Source organism: Podarcis raffonei, chromosome 4 (assembly GCF_027172205.1).
Source record: "Podarcis raffonei isolate rPodRaf1 chromosome 4, rPodRaf1.pri, whole genome shotgun sequence".
Lineage (NCBI taxonomy): Eukaryota > Metazoa > Chordata > Lepidosauria > Squamata > Lacertidae > Podarcis > Podarcis raffonei.
In genome coordinates, this window is record NC_070605.1 from 20,823,685 (window position 1) to 20,840,075 (window position 16,391).

Sequence of the window (16,391 nt, forward strand, 5' to 3'; positions counted from 1 at the left end):
GAAATGGCGTACTTAGCTATAGAAGAAGAGTTTGGATTTGATATCCCGCTTTATCACTACCCTAAGGAGTCTCAAAGCGGCTAACAATCTCCTTTCCCTTCCTCCCCCACAACAAACACTCTGTGAGGTGAGTGAGGCTGAGAGACTTCAAAGAAGTGTGACTGGCCCAAGGTCACCCAGCAGCTGCATGTGGAGGAGCGGAGACACGAACCCAGTTCACCAGATTACGAGTCCACTGCTCTTAACCACTACACCACACTGGTCATCTCGCGCATCAGCTTTTAAAATTAGTGGCGGCAGAAGATTGAGTGCCATTCAGAACCGTAGAATTGTAGAGTTTGGAAGACACCACAAGGGTGACCTAGTCCCAACCCCCTGCAATGCAGGAATCTTTTGCCCAACGTGGGGCTCAAACCCACAACCCTGAGATTCAGCGCCTTATGCTGTACCAGTTGAGCTGTACCTGAACTGCACACAATGGCTGTCCTTGCTCCCATTTGCAATTGAACTAGCTCTATTGAAAGGCACTGCATTTGGTCTGATGCTACATTTGTGTCTCTGTTGATTTAGTCAGCGATGACTCGTTCACATGTGCAGGCCATGTGCTGAAAGTACATGTTGTGTGAACCCGCCCACAGTACGACTGGAGGTTGAGGAGGCTGAGTTTGGCCGGTTGTGCTTTTATCAGTTTCATGTTTACCTAGGCTCTGAATCACTAAATAAATCAGAGCAATAAATCAAAGCTTATGGTAGTTTAACGCAGCCCTAGCCACGAGGGTGAGTTAGCAGCTGAGCTACGAGGAGCAAGGGAAAATGACAACATCTGAAGCCCGCAAAACAAAAAAAGTCCTTTATTTATTTTTATGTAGTGTTGGTGACCCTGAGATTCTTTGGTCATCTCATTCTCACAGGAAGAAGATTGCACTTCCAGTTTGGATAGGGTAGGAATTTGACCTCTAGCCTTCAATTCGTCAAAAAGTTACTGTCTTCCTGGTTCATGTATTTATTTTAAAAATACAGATAGCTCGAAAGATCCTTGGTTATCCAGTCTTAAGTTGATTTTGTTGGTGATCTGGAATATAGGGATGAGGGGAGCGAAAGAGAGATTGGTATTTTCTAACAATCAAATGAGCTACGGTTTTGCTTTATGGATAATGGACCCTGAATTTTGCTTAGTGCTTGTTTCTGCAGGGCAAAAGCGTTTTAAACAGCTACATAACACATTAATGGATTAGTTTCAGAGTTGGTCCTACTTAAAGTGGACCTGTTAAGCTCAATGGGACTTAGTCATGAGTAATTTGATTCCCATTGGTTTCAGTGGATCTGCTCTTAAGTATTACTCTGGATTAAACCCAGAATCTCTTACCCTCATGGTTATGCTCAACGAAGCTTCCTCTGGCACTGAAGGGCAGTAATGGAAACAGATTCACCAGCCAGGCATTGGTGAAAAATGGCAATCCTGAATTCAGATGGACCACGCTGTCATCAACCCCAGTGACTGTGTCTTGACAAAACATGAATCTATGGTTGATTGTTACAGGAAGCCTAGGTGAGCCTCAGTTGTGCATTCTTTCTCCCTCTTCTCTCCACTAAGAGGGGGAGAGTATAAGCATCTTGCTTCTATTTTGAATTAAACACAGTTTAGTGTTACATCTGAACCGTAAACTGCATCAAGTTAATCTATAAAACTATAATTTATTGAAATGTGTTGGCTTCATAAACCAAGGTTTGAAGTTGGCTTGTTTCGGCAAACCATAGTTAAGACTAACCAGGCGCAGTTTAGGGTAGGAATGTCACACTAAACTCTGGTTAATTCAAAATGGAAGCAAAACAGAAGTTTCTTCTCTCCTTGCGGCTGCACCAAGGAGGGGACTGTGCTAGCCTAAGACTTGTCTGGGCTCATTCCATAAGAATTATCCATTGTTTATTGTCGTGTCTGAATGCAGCCTGTAGAAGTCTGGCCAGATCTGACTTAAAGCACTAATTAAAAACAGCTGCATTTAAAACAAAGCTACCAATAAAAATCTCTCTCAGGGCCACAACTGATCTTATGCATATCAGGTAACATTACCCCCTGTTGGCCCTTTAAAAAAAAACGGCAGCAGAAAAGCCACTTCTAGAGGAGCAGTTATGTCTGGAATAATGATACTTTCCTTGCCATTTATTTGCCTAACTTCAGATTGCCCTCCCCAGGGGCTTTGCACCATGTCCTGGAATTTGGAGTGGGTGGGTAGAATAATTGAGAAACAGCAGGGAGAAAGAGTTCCTTTATTTATTTGAAAGTATTTTAACCCTGCCCACCCTTGCCAAGGAGATCGCAGGGCAGGATCCAGTCAGTTTGCATTTAAGCAAACCTTTGCCTCCCCTGCTTTTACTGTCCAAAACACCACTTGGAACTGGTGTTTCCTTTCCCGAATTAAATGAAGTGGAACTTGGGGTCCTCAAATACAATGTTTTGCATCCTCCCTGGGTTCCTTCTCTTCCAGGTACAGTGGTGCCCCGCAAGACAAATGCCTCGCAGGACGAAAAACCCGCTAGACGAAAGGTTTTCCGTTTTTGAGTTGCTTCGCAAGACGATTTTCCCTATGGGCTTGCTTCGCAAGACGGAAACGTCTTGCGATTTTTCCCGCTCCCCCCCTTTTTCTAAGCCGCTAAGCTGCTAATAGCCTTTTAGCCGCTAAGCCTTTAATAGCCGCTAAACCGCTAATAGCGCTAATCCGCTGAGCCGCTAATAGGGTTGCTTCGCAAGACGAAAAAACCGCTAGACGAAGAGACTCGCGGAACGGATTATTTTCATCTTGCGAGGCACCACTGTACCTCCCTGGCTCTCTCTGTTGCTTGAGGAGCCTGGCGAAGAGCAAGGCCACATCTGCAGGGTGGAGAAGCTGGGTATTTGCTTATCGGGTGAATCAATGGCGAAGGCCATTCACACTTTGCACAGGCGCACTCAGTGAAGTCTGCAGAGCTCGAGAGAATTCTCAGTTTTCACACCTTCCATCTTTCAGGCTAAAAGTGGAGGCCTTGAGGGTCAAACTAGATGCAACAGAGACAATTGCCGTTGTTTGTGTCTGCCCATTTGCATTTTGAACAGGAATTCCAAAACTCCCTTTCAAGCTGAGATGGAAGGAAAGTGCCATATTCAATGGCAATTCTGCTGCCCGAGAGCCTCTGGAAATCTAAGACTGAATACTAGGGAAGGTTGAAATGTTTCACGTGTGTTGAGAAATATTTCAAACCTCTTAGCACACACTGAGCATCTCCGCATCCCAGTAGATTATCTCTAGCAGGTATACTAAGCAGTACCGTATTTTTCGCTCTATAGGACGCACTTTTTCCCCTCCAAAAATTGAGGGGAAATGTGTGTGCGTCCTCTGGAGCAAATGCAGGCTCCTTGGCTTCAGCGATAGCAAAGCGAAGCCTCCAAAGCTCAGAGGGAGCTTGGGCTTCCCCAGCCCCGCAAGCTCCGGGAGCGGAGGCAAGGCTGTGCGCAACCTTGCCGCCGCTCCCGGACCTGTTCTGGGGTCTGGGGAAGCTTGCTGTCTTGGCTCCGGCTGGAGAGGTTGCGCGCGGCTAAAGAAGAAGCCATCCCGCTCGCTGTCTTGGCTTCTTTGCTCTTTGGGGCTGGGGGGGGAATAAGATTTTTTTTCTTGATTTTCCCCCCCCCTAAAAACTAGGTGCGCCTTATGGTCTGGTGCGCCTTATGGAGCAAAAAATACGGTACATATGCAGCTCTGAACATTGTGGCTGGAGCATCGTACACACTGACCACATGGATGGGTTGACATATACACCAGCCCTTCTCCTGAAAAAACAAAATGAAATGTGTTTGGGGCTATGATACCGGAAACCTTGCTTGCTCAAACAAATAACTCGTATTAACTTTTGGTATAGGGAATTGAATGCTTCGTGTTAAGTTTGACATTGCTGCCATCTAGTGCCAGTAAGTCTTTTTCTTCAGTACAGAACAGGTTTGTTTTGTTTTTTTAATGATAGTAATAACAAAGCAGTTTTTGATCTGAAGGTGGCAGCAGTACTTGAATGGTGAACAGGTGTTCCTGGAGGGCATAATAGCAAGATGGGCTACCAGGAGATTCAGAAAGCTTGGTTTTTGCATTTTTTGGACCTTCCGCTGGCCCTGGAGCATTATTAGTAAGACTGAAAGGTTTACTTGACAGGTTTGCCCGCAGATTAAAAATCGGGCCTCTGTTTAAATGGCAAAGCAAACTAAGTAAACAAAATCTCTTTTGCAGTTTGTTCTCTTGATAGGTTGCCAGATACATCACCTGCATTATCCCTGGGCCAGATTTGATTAAAACTAAATTTAAAGGCAGCCTTCCCCCCCCCCCACCTCGGAGTTTGCTGTTAGTTTTGAAAATAATAATAATAATAATAATAATAATAATAATAATACCCCACCCATCTGTCTGGGTTTCCCCAAACACTCTGGGCAGCTTCCAACAAAATATTTAAAATACAATAAAACAGCAAGCATTAAAGACTTCCCTAAGCAGGACTGCCTTCAGGTGTCTTCTAAATCGAAATGCACATTTTAAAATCCACTCATCTCTCAGGCTCCTGGCTGTGTGCATCTTTCTCGTTTGCACCTTTTCTGTCCCTGTTTCAAACTCTCCTGTGTCTTTCCTCTTTGTGCCTTTGCTCCAGTCCATCTTCCACTCCTTTTCTTGACCCGTTGTGTTTGTAGACCATGGGTGTAGCCAATCAAGTAAATCAACAAAAATAACTCAGGTTCTCCCCCCTCCAACATGAAACCTGCCATGCCCCCCAAAAAACCCCCCATAAATCCTGGCTACGCCCATGTTGTAAGCTCTTGCTTGATCCTTCTGCAGCATCAAAAGCAGTTGGCAAAATGACTGAAAGGGGCTTCACCAGCACTGTAAACTGCCATTGGCACATTACAATAACCACAACGTATGTTCTTCCCATTGAAAGTAAATTCTCCCCTCTCCAAAGCTATCCTAAGAGTTCTCTATTGCATGCCTGCTTCATATGTGCATTTGTGTGCACGTGCCGCAAACAATGTGGACCTCAAATATCTGAAAGAGCACCTCCTTCCCTTTTGATGAGTCGATTGATTAAGATCAGTGGAGGAGACCTTTCTGCCGCTTGTGAGTTTTTGTGGGGAAGCAAGCAGCTCTTGAGAGGGCCTTTTTGGTGATGGCCCCAAGAATGCGTAACGCCTTCTTGACCAAAGTATGCCTGGCACCATCTCTTTACAGCTTCTGTTGGTTGCTGAAGAGGCATGTCTTTTCCATGGTCCTTGAGTCTTACTGATTTTGGAATTCTCCCTGTAATGCATTGCATGGAATTATTGTTCTGGGATTGTGGGTGGTTTGTGTTTTCTTACTGTTTTAATTGTGTTTTATATGCTGTAACTTGCCCTGGGACCTTCTGGTGAAGGGCAGATAAGGAATACAATTAATAACGGATGTTACATTTTTTCCCCTTTCAGCTTTTGGCCTTTCTTCAGGGATTATTTACCTTTTACCACGAGGGATATGAGCTGGCCCAGGAGTTTGCACCATACAAGCAACAGCTGCAGTTCAACTTGCAGAATGTAAGGAGGAGCGGCGTTTATCACAGCTTCTCAGATCACTGAACTCCAGCGTTAACGAAAGCCTTGCTCTGTTGCAAGGCTAAAAATCTCTTGAAAACAAATCAAGGGAGCTCATGCATAAATGCAATATGCTTCATTTGTATTGCTTAGTCACGCTGATTTTCACCTGCCTGCCTTGGGTGGGGAATCCAGTTATCGATTTCACGTCTCTACACTTTGAATTAGTACAACTTGCGCTGCTCCCAGTTCAGATAAACAACCCCATTCGGGATGTCCAGTAGGTTAAGCAAAAGCATGTATAAACCCTGCCCTGTGCACAGAGGTAGACAGGCGGCGTCACACTAGCTCACTTGGTAGAGCATGAGACTCTTAATCTCAGGGTTGTGGGTTTGAGCCCCACTTTGAATGGGGAGGACAACTCTATGCTTAGCCCATTCAGTTTTGGAGCCAAGCAAGGCCCAATTTTCATGATCAAAATCAAATAAATTTTGCATATTTTTCTTTCTTTAGCTTGCTTTTCTTCAAAGAAAAGAAGAAGCTATTTTGCTGTTTTGCTAGACATGTGGAATAGGAGAGAGCTATGCAGGCCATAGAAGCCCCATCCCAGCCAAAAAAATGTTTAAAAATAAAAATCCAGCCACCCTTTGTGCTCCCGAAAGCCGGAGCCATTGCTATCCGTAGAATTGCAGCATGCACCCAGTCCTGCTCAACAAGGGGCTAAAATAACAATACAGTGGTACCTCGGGTTAAGTACTTAATTCGTTCTGAAGGTACGTTCTTAACCTGAAACTGCTCTTAACCTGAAGCACCACTTTAGCTAATGGGGCCTCCCGCTACTGCCGCGCCGCCGGAGCATGATTTCTGTTCTCATCCTGAAGCAAAGTTCTTAACCCGAAGTAATATTTCTGGGTTAGCAGAGTCTGTAGCCTGAAGCATCTGTAACCTGAAGCATCTGTAACCCGAGGTACCACTGTATTAATAAAAAGTGAGTGCGAAGCTGAATCACTGATTCAGAGTGCAAGCTGCAGAGAAAATGAGCTTCGTTTTAGACAGGGCTGGGAAACCTCAGGACTCGGGAATCAAATGCAGCCCACCCGCCCCCCAGGCCTCTCTTAATCTGCCCCACAGAATTTTCTCTGTGCCACACCCCTCTCCCCAGACCACATCCCTCACAACCCTACATTGCACCCTGAGCACTTGTCGCTCAGTGTGCCTGATGTCCGATGTGTCAGGATAGAGAACAGAGAAAGGTGTGTGAGTGTGTTTAGAATGTAGCCCACTGTACAGAGGTGAAATTTGCATTCATTGCTCCGCCCACTTTTGCTCCTGGCCCCTTCCAGCAACGGCATGCGGCCTTCGGATGCCTCCCCAGGTGAAGTGCGAGGCTGTCCAGAAGAGACCGTGAGCCTTGGGATGATGAAAGAGGTTTGCCGCCCCTGATTTCAGATGACCAGCACTAAAACTTGGCTCCAGATCTAAGGAGATGGCAGCTTGGGCAAAATGTCTTCAGTGGAAAACACATACAAGCGTGGGTTTGCCTTTTGGGCATTTCCCAGTGGTCCTAATCCATGCTGTTGGATTAACAAACGGAGGTTGCATCTTCTTCCTCTTCCTCTTGTCATGGTCTGCCCAGCAATGCCATTCTCTGGTGCTGATGTTGCCAGCGCTTCACATAATGCCGTTAATTGGAAATGTTCCCCCAGTAAGAATAGTTTAAAGGGAGAAATCTTTGGAAGCAAGCAGTTGGTAATGACCTGCAGAACCTCTTTGCAAATCCAGCCTCTGTGAAAAGTATAGAATTAAACTTCCGCCCTTAACATCCAATACTGTAGGCGGTTAGAGATGGAAGAAATTTGGATAATAAAAGCCATCTTCCATCCAGATTACATAGTTGGTTAGGAGTGGTTTCTTTCCTTTTTAAAAAAATTCCCTGAAGGCATATAAGCTCCTAATAAGTGAAGTAAAGTGCCCACCTGTAGGAAATTTATTTATTTACCTACTTGACAAGATTTATGTTTCAGTTAGTAAGGCTCGAGGATGTGGATAAGGGGCTTGTAAACCTCTAAGTAGTTTACATAAAACAATATGAAATATTCACAAGAAAATATTGATAAAGATCAAACGTTAAAAACTACTGGACGTAGTCCAATTCATCAATGCAAGTTTTGTGTGTGTGTGTGTGTGTGTGTGTGTGTATTTACCTTTCTTCAAGGAGCCCAAGGCAGCAATTAGCAGATTTAAAACAAATACACACAACAAAATGACTTAAGTGGGTAACAGAAATTGCTGAGTTCTTCGCTCAAACCTTCAGGTTCTGCAGAGAGGTTCGGTGCTGACTTGAGGCAAAGGATTAGGAAAATGTGGGGAGCAGAATGTGGCTCTTGTGGGAGTCGCCCCCCACCTTTATCTCCCTCCCAAAAAGAACCGAGGCAAATAAGAAGGTTGGGAAGGAGAGAAACGCGTTAAGAGCAATGTGATTAAGATTGTAACTAAACACTTAACTTTTTTTAAGCACCAGGGGTCACTGTTGCTTCACGACATGCAACACATTCCTTCTCTGTACTCTTGTCGTTAATACTCTAGTGGTGCAGGGCAATTTTTACTGTTCGTAATATGCGCTGAGCCCATAAGTTCTTTAGCTAAGCCACTTAATAAGTTTCTGAGTCAAGGGGGGCTTCTAGCCACGAGCATGCGTCAGGTAGATGCACCAGCTTCAGTTGTACGGCAAGGTGATTCCATGCCCCTGTTGGACATCTGAAAGTATCTGTGCTTGCTGTTGGATTTTTGCCGCACAGGAAAAGGGGTGCTTGGGGGTAAGCGAATTTGACTTCTGCTAGTTACAAAACCTGTCGTCGTCTTTCTGGCGCGCGTTCCTGCATCTGCCACGTTTTTGACAAATCCACTACATGTTCTTTCTGGAACAGAAAGTCTTTGTTGTTGCCATACCCAAGTCAACAAGCATTAGGTGTTCTCACAATTTCTGAGTCTCTTGCAATCCTTTAATCCTTTTATTCCTGGACATCTCCTGTAGCCTTGGCAGGTCTAGTACTATCCAGTGTAGCCTATGATAGGCTCTTAAAAATGTGTTCAAGGCTATGCACGTCAATGTGTTCAAGGCTATGCATGTGTTGAGTTAAAGCGGACTGCAGTTCTAAATAGCCTCCCGCTTGATCCCCCCCCCCACTGTTTCTAGTAGGAGCATCGTAGGAAGACCTTTGCACTTTTGGACAAGCGCTGATTGGTACAATGGACAGGTGCAAGAGGAAACAGGGCCACCTACACCATTTGGAGTTGCAATGTCCCTTTCATGCATCCCCAGCTCCCTCCAACCCACCCCTGAATGAACACATTGCCAAAGCAACTTCAATTAGTGTGACCGCTCTTTAGTGGGCATGTAAGGTAAAGGTAAAGGGACCCCTGACCATTAGGTCCAGTCGTGGCCGACTCTGAGGTTGCGGCACTCATCTCGCTTTATTGGCCGAGGGAGCCGGCTTACAGCTTCCGGGTCATGTGGCCATCATGACTAAGCCGCTTCTGGAGAACCAGAGCAGCGCACGGAAACGCCATTTACCTTCCCGCCAGAGCAGTACCTATTTATCTACTTGCACTTTTGACGTGCTTTTGAACTGCTAGGTTGGCAGGAGCAGGGACCGAGCAACGGGAGCTCACCCCATTGCCAATTCGAACCGCCGACCTTCTGATCAGCAAGTCCTAGGCTCTGTGGTTTAACCCACAGCACCACCCGCCTCCATTATCTTAAATTAGTTCAGAGCAAATTAAAATCTGGACAGATGGCAGTCCATGGGTAAAATTGAGAGTAATGCTTTTAACGCGTCCCTTAGTGGGCATGCCGATAGCACAAAATTTTGGGTAGCTCTGCAAGTAAGCTAAGTAGAATTGCAGCCCACTCTGCCTGAACACAAATTCCATTTCCTGTGGAGCAAAAGATTTACCCGAGAATTTTCCTGTCTCTCTCTCTTTTTAAAGAAGTTTTAAAATTTTATTTTTTACAAACAACCAAAACACAAACAGTGAAACCCCCAGGCGGCTGATACATTGGGTATACATAATCAATAATAACATATTCAAATCAACCATATGTACAATTTTATATATGTTAACACTCCTGCATCCACAAGGTTTATTTAACTTTTAACATTTTAATTGCCCCCAATTGTTCAAACCTACCCAAATAATTCAATATCTTCTCAAACCAATCCTCCTTTTTCTCACTGACCTTAAACCCTTTCATTCTATGTATCTTCACAGTTAGGTATTCTAAAATTATGATATTATTCAGTTTTTTCCTCCATTGGTTTTTCCTCCATTAGCTCTTCTGCATTTTTCCTGTTACTTGCTGCTGTTACCATCAATTTTACCCATTTACATTCCTCTTTTGTTTTTAACCCGGTGCTACTCAGACTAATAGTAAAGGTAAAGGGACCCCTGACCATTAGGTCCAGTCGTGACCAACTCTGGGGTTGCGGCGTTCATCTCGCTTTATTGGCCGAGGGAGCCGGCGTACAGCTTCCGGGTCATGTGGCCAGCATGACTAAGCCGCTTCTGGCGAACCAGAGCAGCTGACGGAAACGCCGTTTACCTTCCCGCCAGAGCGGTATCTATTTATCTACTTTATCTACTTGCACTTTGACGTGCTTTCGAACTGCTAGGTTGGCAGGAGCAGGGACCGAGCAACGGGAGCTCACCCCGTCACGGGGATTCGAACCGCCGACCTTTTGATCGGCAAGTCCTAGGCTCTGTGGTTTAACCCACAGCGCCACCCGCGTCCCCCTCAGACTAATAAGAACCATTAATTTCGATATTCCCACCTTCCTACCCACAATTCCCGATATTTCTATACCAATCTGTTTCCAAAATTAACTAACGGACAATCCCACCTCGGCCTTTTGGCTAAGATCAAGTGTAGTATCTGTTCTTATCTGTCTCTTTTTGTTGGTTGGTTTAGAGCACCTTGCTGCAAAATGAGTTGTGCGCACGGTGTTAGTGGATCCGTACAAACAGGGATTGTGTTCTTCAAACCTCGCACACCGCCTCTCCAGTCCAGAACCCTGTATATTTTTGCGCTTTTTAATGAATTCGGAAACTCATACAAGCAGTGTGGTAGAATAACAGAAATCATAGGGAAGCTTCCTTACACTGGGTTGACAGTTTTTTGCTAATAGACCTGAACTACTTCTTAGCTTCTCGTTCAGTGCCTGAACGAATGAATGCGTGAAAAGGATGCTTGACGTGAATGTGTCTCCTCAACCTTTCAGTGGCTTTCAACACCATGGTAACCTTCTGGAGCGGCTGTCCGAGTTAGGGGTGGGCGGTAAAAGCAGCATTTGACAAGGCTTGCTTTTACTGCAATTCCCTCAGAGCAGACGTCAGTTCCATTTTGGTAGGCCGCTCTCAAAATTGCATTGGCATGAGCTTAATTCATCACTTCTATTGTTGTCGTCGTTTTACAGACCCGGAATAATTTTGAAAGCACAAGGCAGGAAGTAGAACGGCTTATGCAGAGAATGAAGTCTGCCAGCCAGGACTACAGGCCACCAAGCCAGTGGACAATGGAAGGCTATCTCTACGTTCAAGAGAAGCGTGAGTATTTAACACATCCCAATCAAACTGCACACTTAGCATTAGGCCTCTGTTCACCAGCTGCTGGGAATCGCTGTTGCACTGAGGTTCTACCTTGTGGACTTCCCATAGGCATCTGGTTGGTCATGGTAAGAAAAGAAACCTGGGCTAGATGGGCCATTGGCCTGGTCCAGCAGGTCTCTCTTACCTTTATGACAGATGATGCTGTCTTTCCCTTCACTGAGCTGATATCTTTGAGTAAGGTTTGATTGGCATGAAAGGGATATGAGAGTTGTCCTAGTCATCCAGAAAGCCAGCATCAATCATAGTTACATTTCATTGAAAATATCTCAATTAAAATAAAGTGAACAAATAAAAAAAGGAAACAAAAATCACGTAAGAAATGCAAAGAAGAAGAAAAACACTATAATTCCATACGTTCTTGTCTAATGCAAAGGTATTTAAATGAAATTATTATTCCAATACATAAACATTTATTTATGACATTGCAAATATCATTACAGTGGTACCTCAGGTTAAGTACCATATTTTTCGCTCCATAGGGCGCACCGGACCATAGGGCACACCTAGTTTTTTTTGGGGGGGGGGAATCAAGAAAAAAAATCTTATTTCCCCCCCCCCAGCCCCAAAGAGCAGTGTACAGGCTGCGCGCAACCTCTCCCTTCCGGAGGGGTTGCACGCGGCTATGGCACAAGCCAAGACAGCGCAGTCTTGGCTTCCTCTTTAGCTGTGCGCAACCTCTCCAGCCGGGAGAGGCTACACGGGGCTAAAGAAGCCATAGCCCCAAGCAGCCTCTCCCTGCCGGAGGGGTTGCACGCGGCTATGACACAAGCCAAGGCAGCCAGCGGGATGGATCCCACTCGCTGTTTTGGCTTCCTCTTTAGCCCCGTGCAGCCTCTCCCTGCCGGAGGGGCTGTGCGCGGCTATCCCTGAAGCCTAGAGAGCGAGAGGGGTTGGTGCGCACCGAGGCCTCTCACTCTCCAGGCTTCAGTGAAAGCAACGCAAAGCCTTTGGAGCACGGAGGGAGCGCTCCCTCTGCACTTCGGAGGCTTCACATTGCTATCGCTGAAGCCAAGGAGCCTGCATTAGCTCCATATGATGCACACACATTTCCCCTCAATTTTTGGAGGGGAAAAAGTGTGTCCTATAGAGTGAAAAATACGGTACTTAATTCGTTCTGGAGGTCCGTACTTAACCTGAAACTGTTCTTAACCTGAAGCACCACTTTAGCTAATGGGGCCTCCTGCTGCTGCTGCCGGCGCCGCTGGAGCACGATTTCTGTTCTCATCCTGAAGCAAAGTTCTTAACCTGAAGCACTATTTCTGGGTTAGCGGAGACTGTAACCTGAAGCGTATGTAACCTGAGGTACCACTGTATATTTGCCCATACACAATCTATGTCTACAAGCTCTCCAGCTCTCTATGTCTACAAGTTTGTATTTTGCAAGAGCTGTCATGCCTTCTAGGTAAAAGTAAAAGGTAAAGGACCCCTGGACAGTTAAGTCCAGTCAAAGGTGACTATGGGGTTGCGGCGCTCATCTCGCTTTCAGACCGAGGGAGCCAGTGTTTGTCCACAGACAGCTTTCCGGGTCATGTGGCCAGCATGACTCAGCTGCTTCTGGCTCAACAGGACATCGTGATGGAAACCAGAGGGCACGGAAACACCGTTTACCTTCCCACTACTGTGGTACCTATTTATCTACTTGCACTGGCATGCATTCGAACTGCAAGGCTGGCAGGAGCTGGGACAGAGCAACGGGAGCTCACCCCGTTGTGGGGATTCAAACCACCGCCCTTCCAATCTCCAAGCCCAAGAGGCTCAGTGGTTTAGACCACAGCGCCACCCGCGCCCTTCTACCCATTGATTAAAGGGGGCCATAGATTTATCCTTCCAGTGGATCAATATCAGTCTTTCAGCTGTAGCGAGGGCATGAGGAATCTGTTTAGGTTGACCAGTTCTCAAATTCCATATGGTTAGTACATAATTTAAAAGAATATTATCCTATGACAGTATTTGCTCTCCCCCCCACCCCCGATACCATGGAAATATTTATATAATCTAGTACTTTCTCCCAAAACTCAATAAGTGTGCGACATTGCATAAACATATGCAGTGTTTGTATAAAAAGCGACTACCTACAGCAAACATGTTGTTGCAAGGATAATGCTTCTTTGAGCCAGCATCTAAGCATCGGAATGCTGTCAATAAGGGAATATCAGTGGTGAGCGCGCAAGGTTTTCCTCTGTAGTAATAGTTGTTTTATCAGCCCTTATCCACACAGTGAGCCATCATCACATTGGCCTGGTTCGCACAGCACAATAAACAAAAGTATTCCTAGCTGGGACTTCATGAACCTACAGGTTCTGAGCCACTTTGGTCGTCTGCAGTTCCCAGTCCTCCTTATTGCTCTCAGCTCAGCCCAAGTTTGGCTTTGTGTGCTGTCCAAACCAGGGCTTGTGGTTAAACTTTCTCCCTTGTAACCACAACCAGTAAGAAAGGATACAGGTCATGGTTATTGGAGAGAGGGCTCAGTGTAGCCCAGGAACAAAATAATAATAATAAATAAAATAATAAAATTTTATTTATATCCTGCCCTCCCCAGCCGAAGCTGGGCTCAGAGCGGCTAACAGCAGTAAAATAATACAGCATTCTAAAATCAATTCATTATAAAATCAGTTCAAATCAAATTGATGGCAACCATTGGGCTAGAGTTCTGTGAGGATTACCAAAGGAGGGCGTCAGACTGTGCCTGGTGGAACAGCTCTGTCTTGCAGGCCCTGTGGAAAGATGTCAAGTCCCGCAGGGCCCTAGTCTCTTGTGACAGAGTGTTCCACCAGATTGGGGCCACAGCCAAAAAAGCCCTGGCTCTGGTTGAGGCCAGCCTAACCTCTCTGTGGCCCGGGACCTCCAATATGTTTTTGTTTGAAGACCGTAAGGTCCTCCGTGGGACATACCAGGAGAGGTGGTCCCGTAGGTACGAGGTTCCTAGGCCTTATAGGGCTTTAAAGGTTAAAACCGGCACCTTAAACGTGATCCTGTACTCCACCGGGAGCCAGTGCAGCTGGTATAGCACTGGGTGAATGTGACCCCGCAGCGAGGACCCCGTAAGGAGTCTCACCATGGCATTCTGCACCCGCTGGAGTTTCTGGGTCAGTCTCAAGGGCAGCCCCACGTAGAGCAAGTTACAATAAAAAAGGGCCAGGGAGGAGAAAATTGGCTGTCAGTTGCTCTCCCGGAGCCTGGATGTTTGCATTCTCCCAGTAAGCCATCGTTTGGCTTTCTGTGTCATGCAAACCAGACTATTGTGAGTATCCTTGCCACTATAGACATGGAGCAGGAACAGGAAGGCTTCCAGTGTGTTGACATCATTTTATCAGGAACTTGAAAAATGTTGTGCTTGGAGCATCTCTCCCAGAAACCTCCCCACACTGCCACCCCGTTTTTGCAGCGCTGGTGTGATAAGCTCTAAAATGTAGACTGGCTCTTAATCTCCTGGCTCTGTAGCTCAAAAGATCTTTCCCCAGTCTGCATCTGGGTTGGAATTATTTTAAATGTTTTTGTGTGTGTGTGTTTTGCAGTTTTATCTCTTCTTGTTTGCTGCCCTCCGCTGCTTTGGGAGGAGGGGCGAGATATAAATATAATAGTTAATGAGCAGTTGTTGTTGTTGATGATGATGATGATAAGAATAACATTAATAACATCATCAAATCTAAAACGGCACGTGCAATGACAGTGTAGCTTAAAGTTACGACTTCATTGCAAGGGGTTGGACTAGATGACTGACGTGGTCCCTTCCATCTCTACAATTCTGTGATTGGCTTCCTCATCAAGGTGTTTTCGCCTTTTGCTGAACACTCTTCCCCCTGCCCCCTGGCCTTGGTGGCTTGTTTTTTTTCTCCCCTGAAGCAGAGTTCCCCACATTAATAATAGCGGCAGATTGCTTTGGGCACCTTTTGTACCTTTTAGTTGACTGATAATAACAAAATGTGATTAAAAAGAAATCTGCTAATCGGAAATTACCTTGAGCATTATTAAAAGGAGTGCAAGGACACCATGAAATGCTGGGCACACGCAGTGCTTTATTAAACAGTCAAAGGCCATCTCAACACGCTCTTATTGAAGGGGAAAAGGATTTGGTCATTTGTTTAAGCTGAGGAGGTGGGGAGGATAATGACGCAGTCATTATCTTGGTCTCAGAAATGAATGCACTGGGCCTGTTTGTTTCACTACCCTATAGACTTTGGCTGCACACATCGGTTTGTTGAGAATGTTATCCCCCCAAAAAGGATAGAATCTTAATTTGGCATTAGGGGGAGGGGAAAGTAATGGGTTGCATTTTCCATGGGCATTGCTGCAAAGTTCACTTGAAATACACCAGGACATATGTTTATACTTCACTCTCGCCAAGGTTTCTCTGAGTTTTTTTCTGTGAGCTGGCATAACAGAAAATACATTAAATATGTGTGAAATTTTTTTTTTTTTTAAAGGCTGAATATCTCTCTTCCTTTTATTCCCCCAAACTGACAAAAATAAATAAATGTCTGGCTCAGACTCTGGGGTCCAGCCTGACCTGAGAGCAACCATTGTTCTATCTATTTTGCCAGGAATATTTTTCCTTAGGAAGCATTTATGCAAATAAGAGAAGTACAAATTTTCCTTTTCACCTCTTGGTCTCTCTCCCTCCCTCCCGTTTTCTTTATTTTTCTTTTTTAGGACCTCTAGGGTTCACCTGGATAAAACATTACTGTACCTACGACAAAGGGACGAAAGCATTCACGATGAGCGTTTCTGAAGCCAAATCTGGAGGGAAAGTCGTAAGTGTTATCGCGAACCGCCTTCTAAATTGGAAAAGGGCACCGTGGCTTTTCCTCCATTGATTTCAAGTTAGGGAATGGACATCGACTAGGAAAGGTGTTGCTAGTTAGACCATTAGGGTGTGTCCAAATCAAAACGGTTTTTATGTAGTCTGATATTGACAGTCAACGACGGAAACTCAAACCACATCGTTTTGCAGAAAAGCTTCTTCTTTCTTAAAGAAAACTAAAAATGAACCTTTTCCACGTTCGGCCTTCACAGAGTACACAGCATACATTTAAACCACTTTATCCTACCCCAAAGAATCCTGGGAACCATAGTTTGCCCCCTACAGAGCTATAATTCTCAACACCCTCAAAAAAACAACAGTTCCTAGGATTCCTTTTGGGGGGGTGACAGA

At 45.3% G+C, this 16,391-nt stretch overlaps 1 protein-coding gene and 1 pseudogene across 1 annotated transcript in view; both read left to right on the forward strand.

The window, feature by feature from the left end:
- The window catches only part of ARHGAP42 (Rho GTPase activating protein 42), a 169,491-nt gene that overhangs the window by 113,005 nt on the left and 40,095 nt on the right, over positions 1-16,391 (forward strand). The window contains exons 7-9 of the mRNA XM_053385674.1: positions 5,471-5,575; positions 11,047-11,176; positions 15,890-15,990. Of these exons, the coding sequence (XP_053241649.1) occupies positions 5,471-5,575; positions 11,047-11,176; positions 15,890-15,990 (336 nt within the window). The remainder of the gene's footprint in view (positions 1-5,470; positions 5,576-11,046; positions 11,177-15,889; positions 15,991-16,391) is intronic.
- On the forward strand, positions 10,467-10,551 carry LOC128413255 (uncharacterized; annotated as a pseudogene).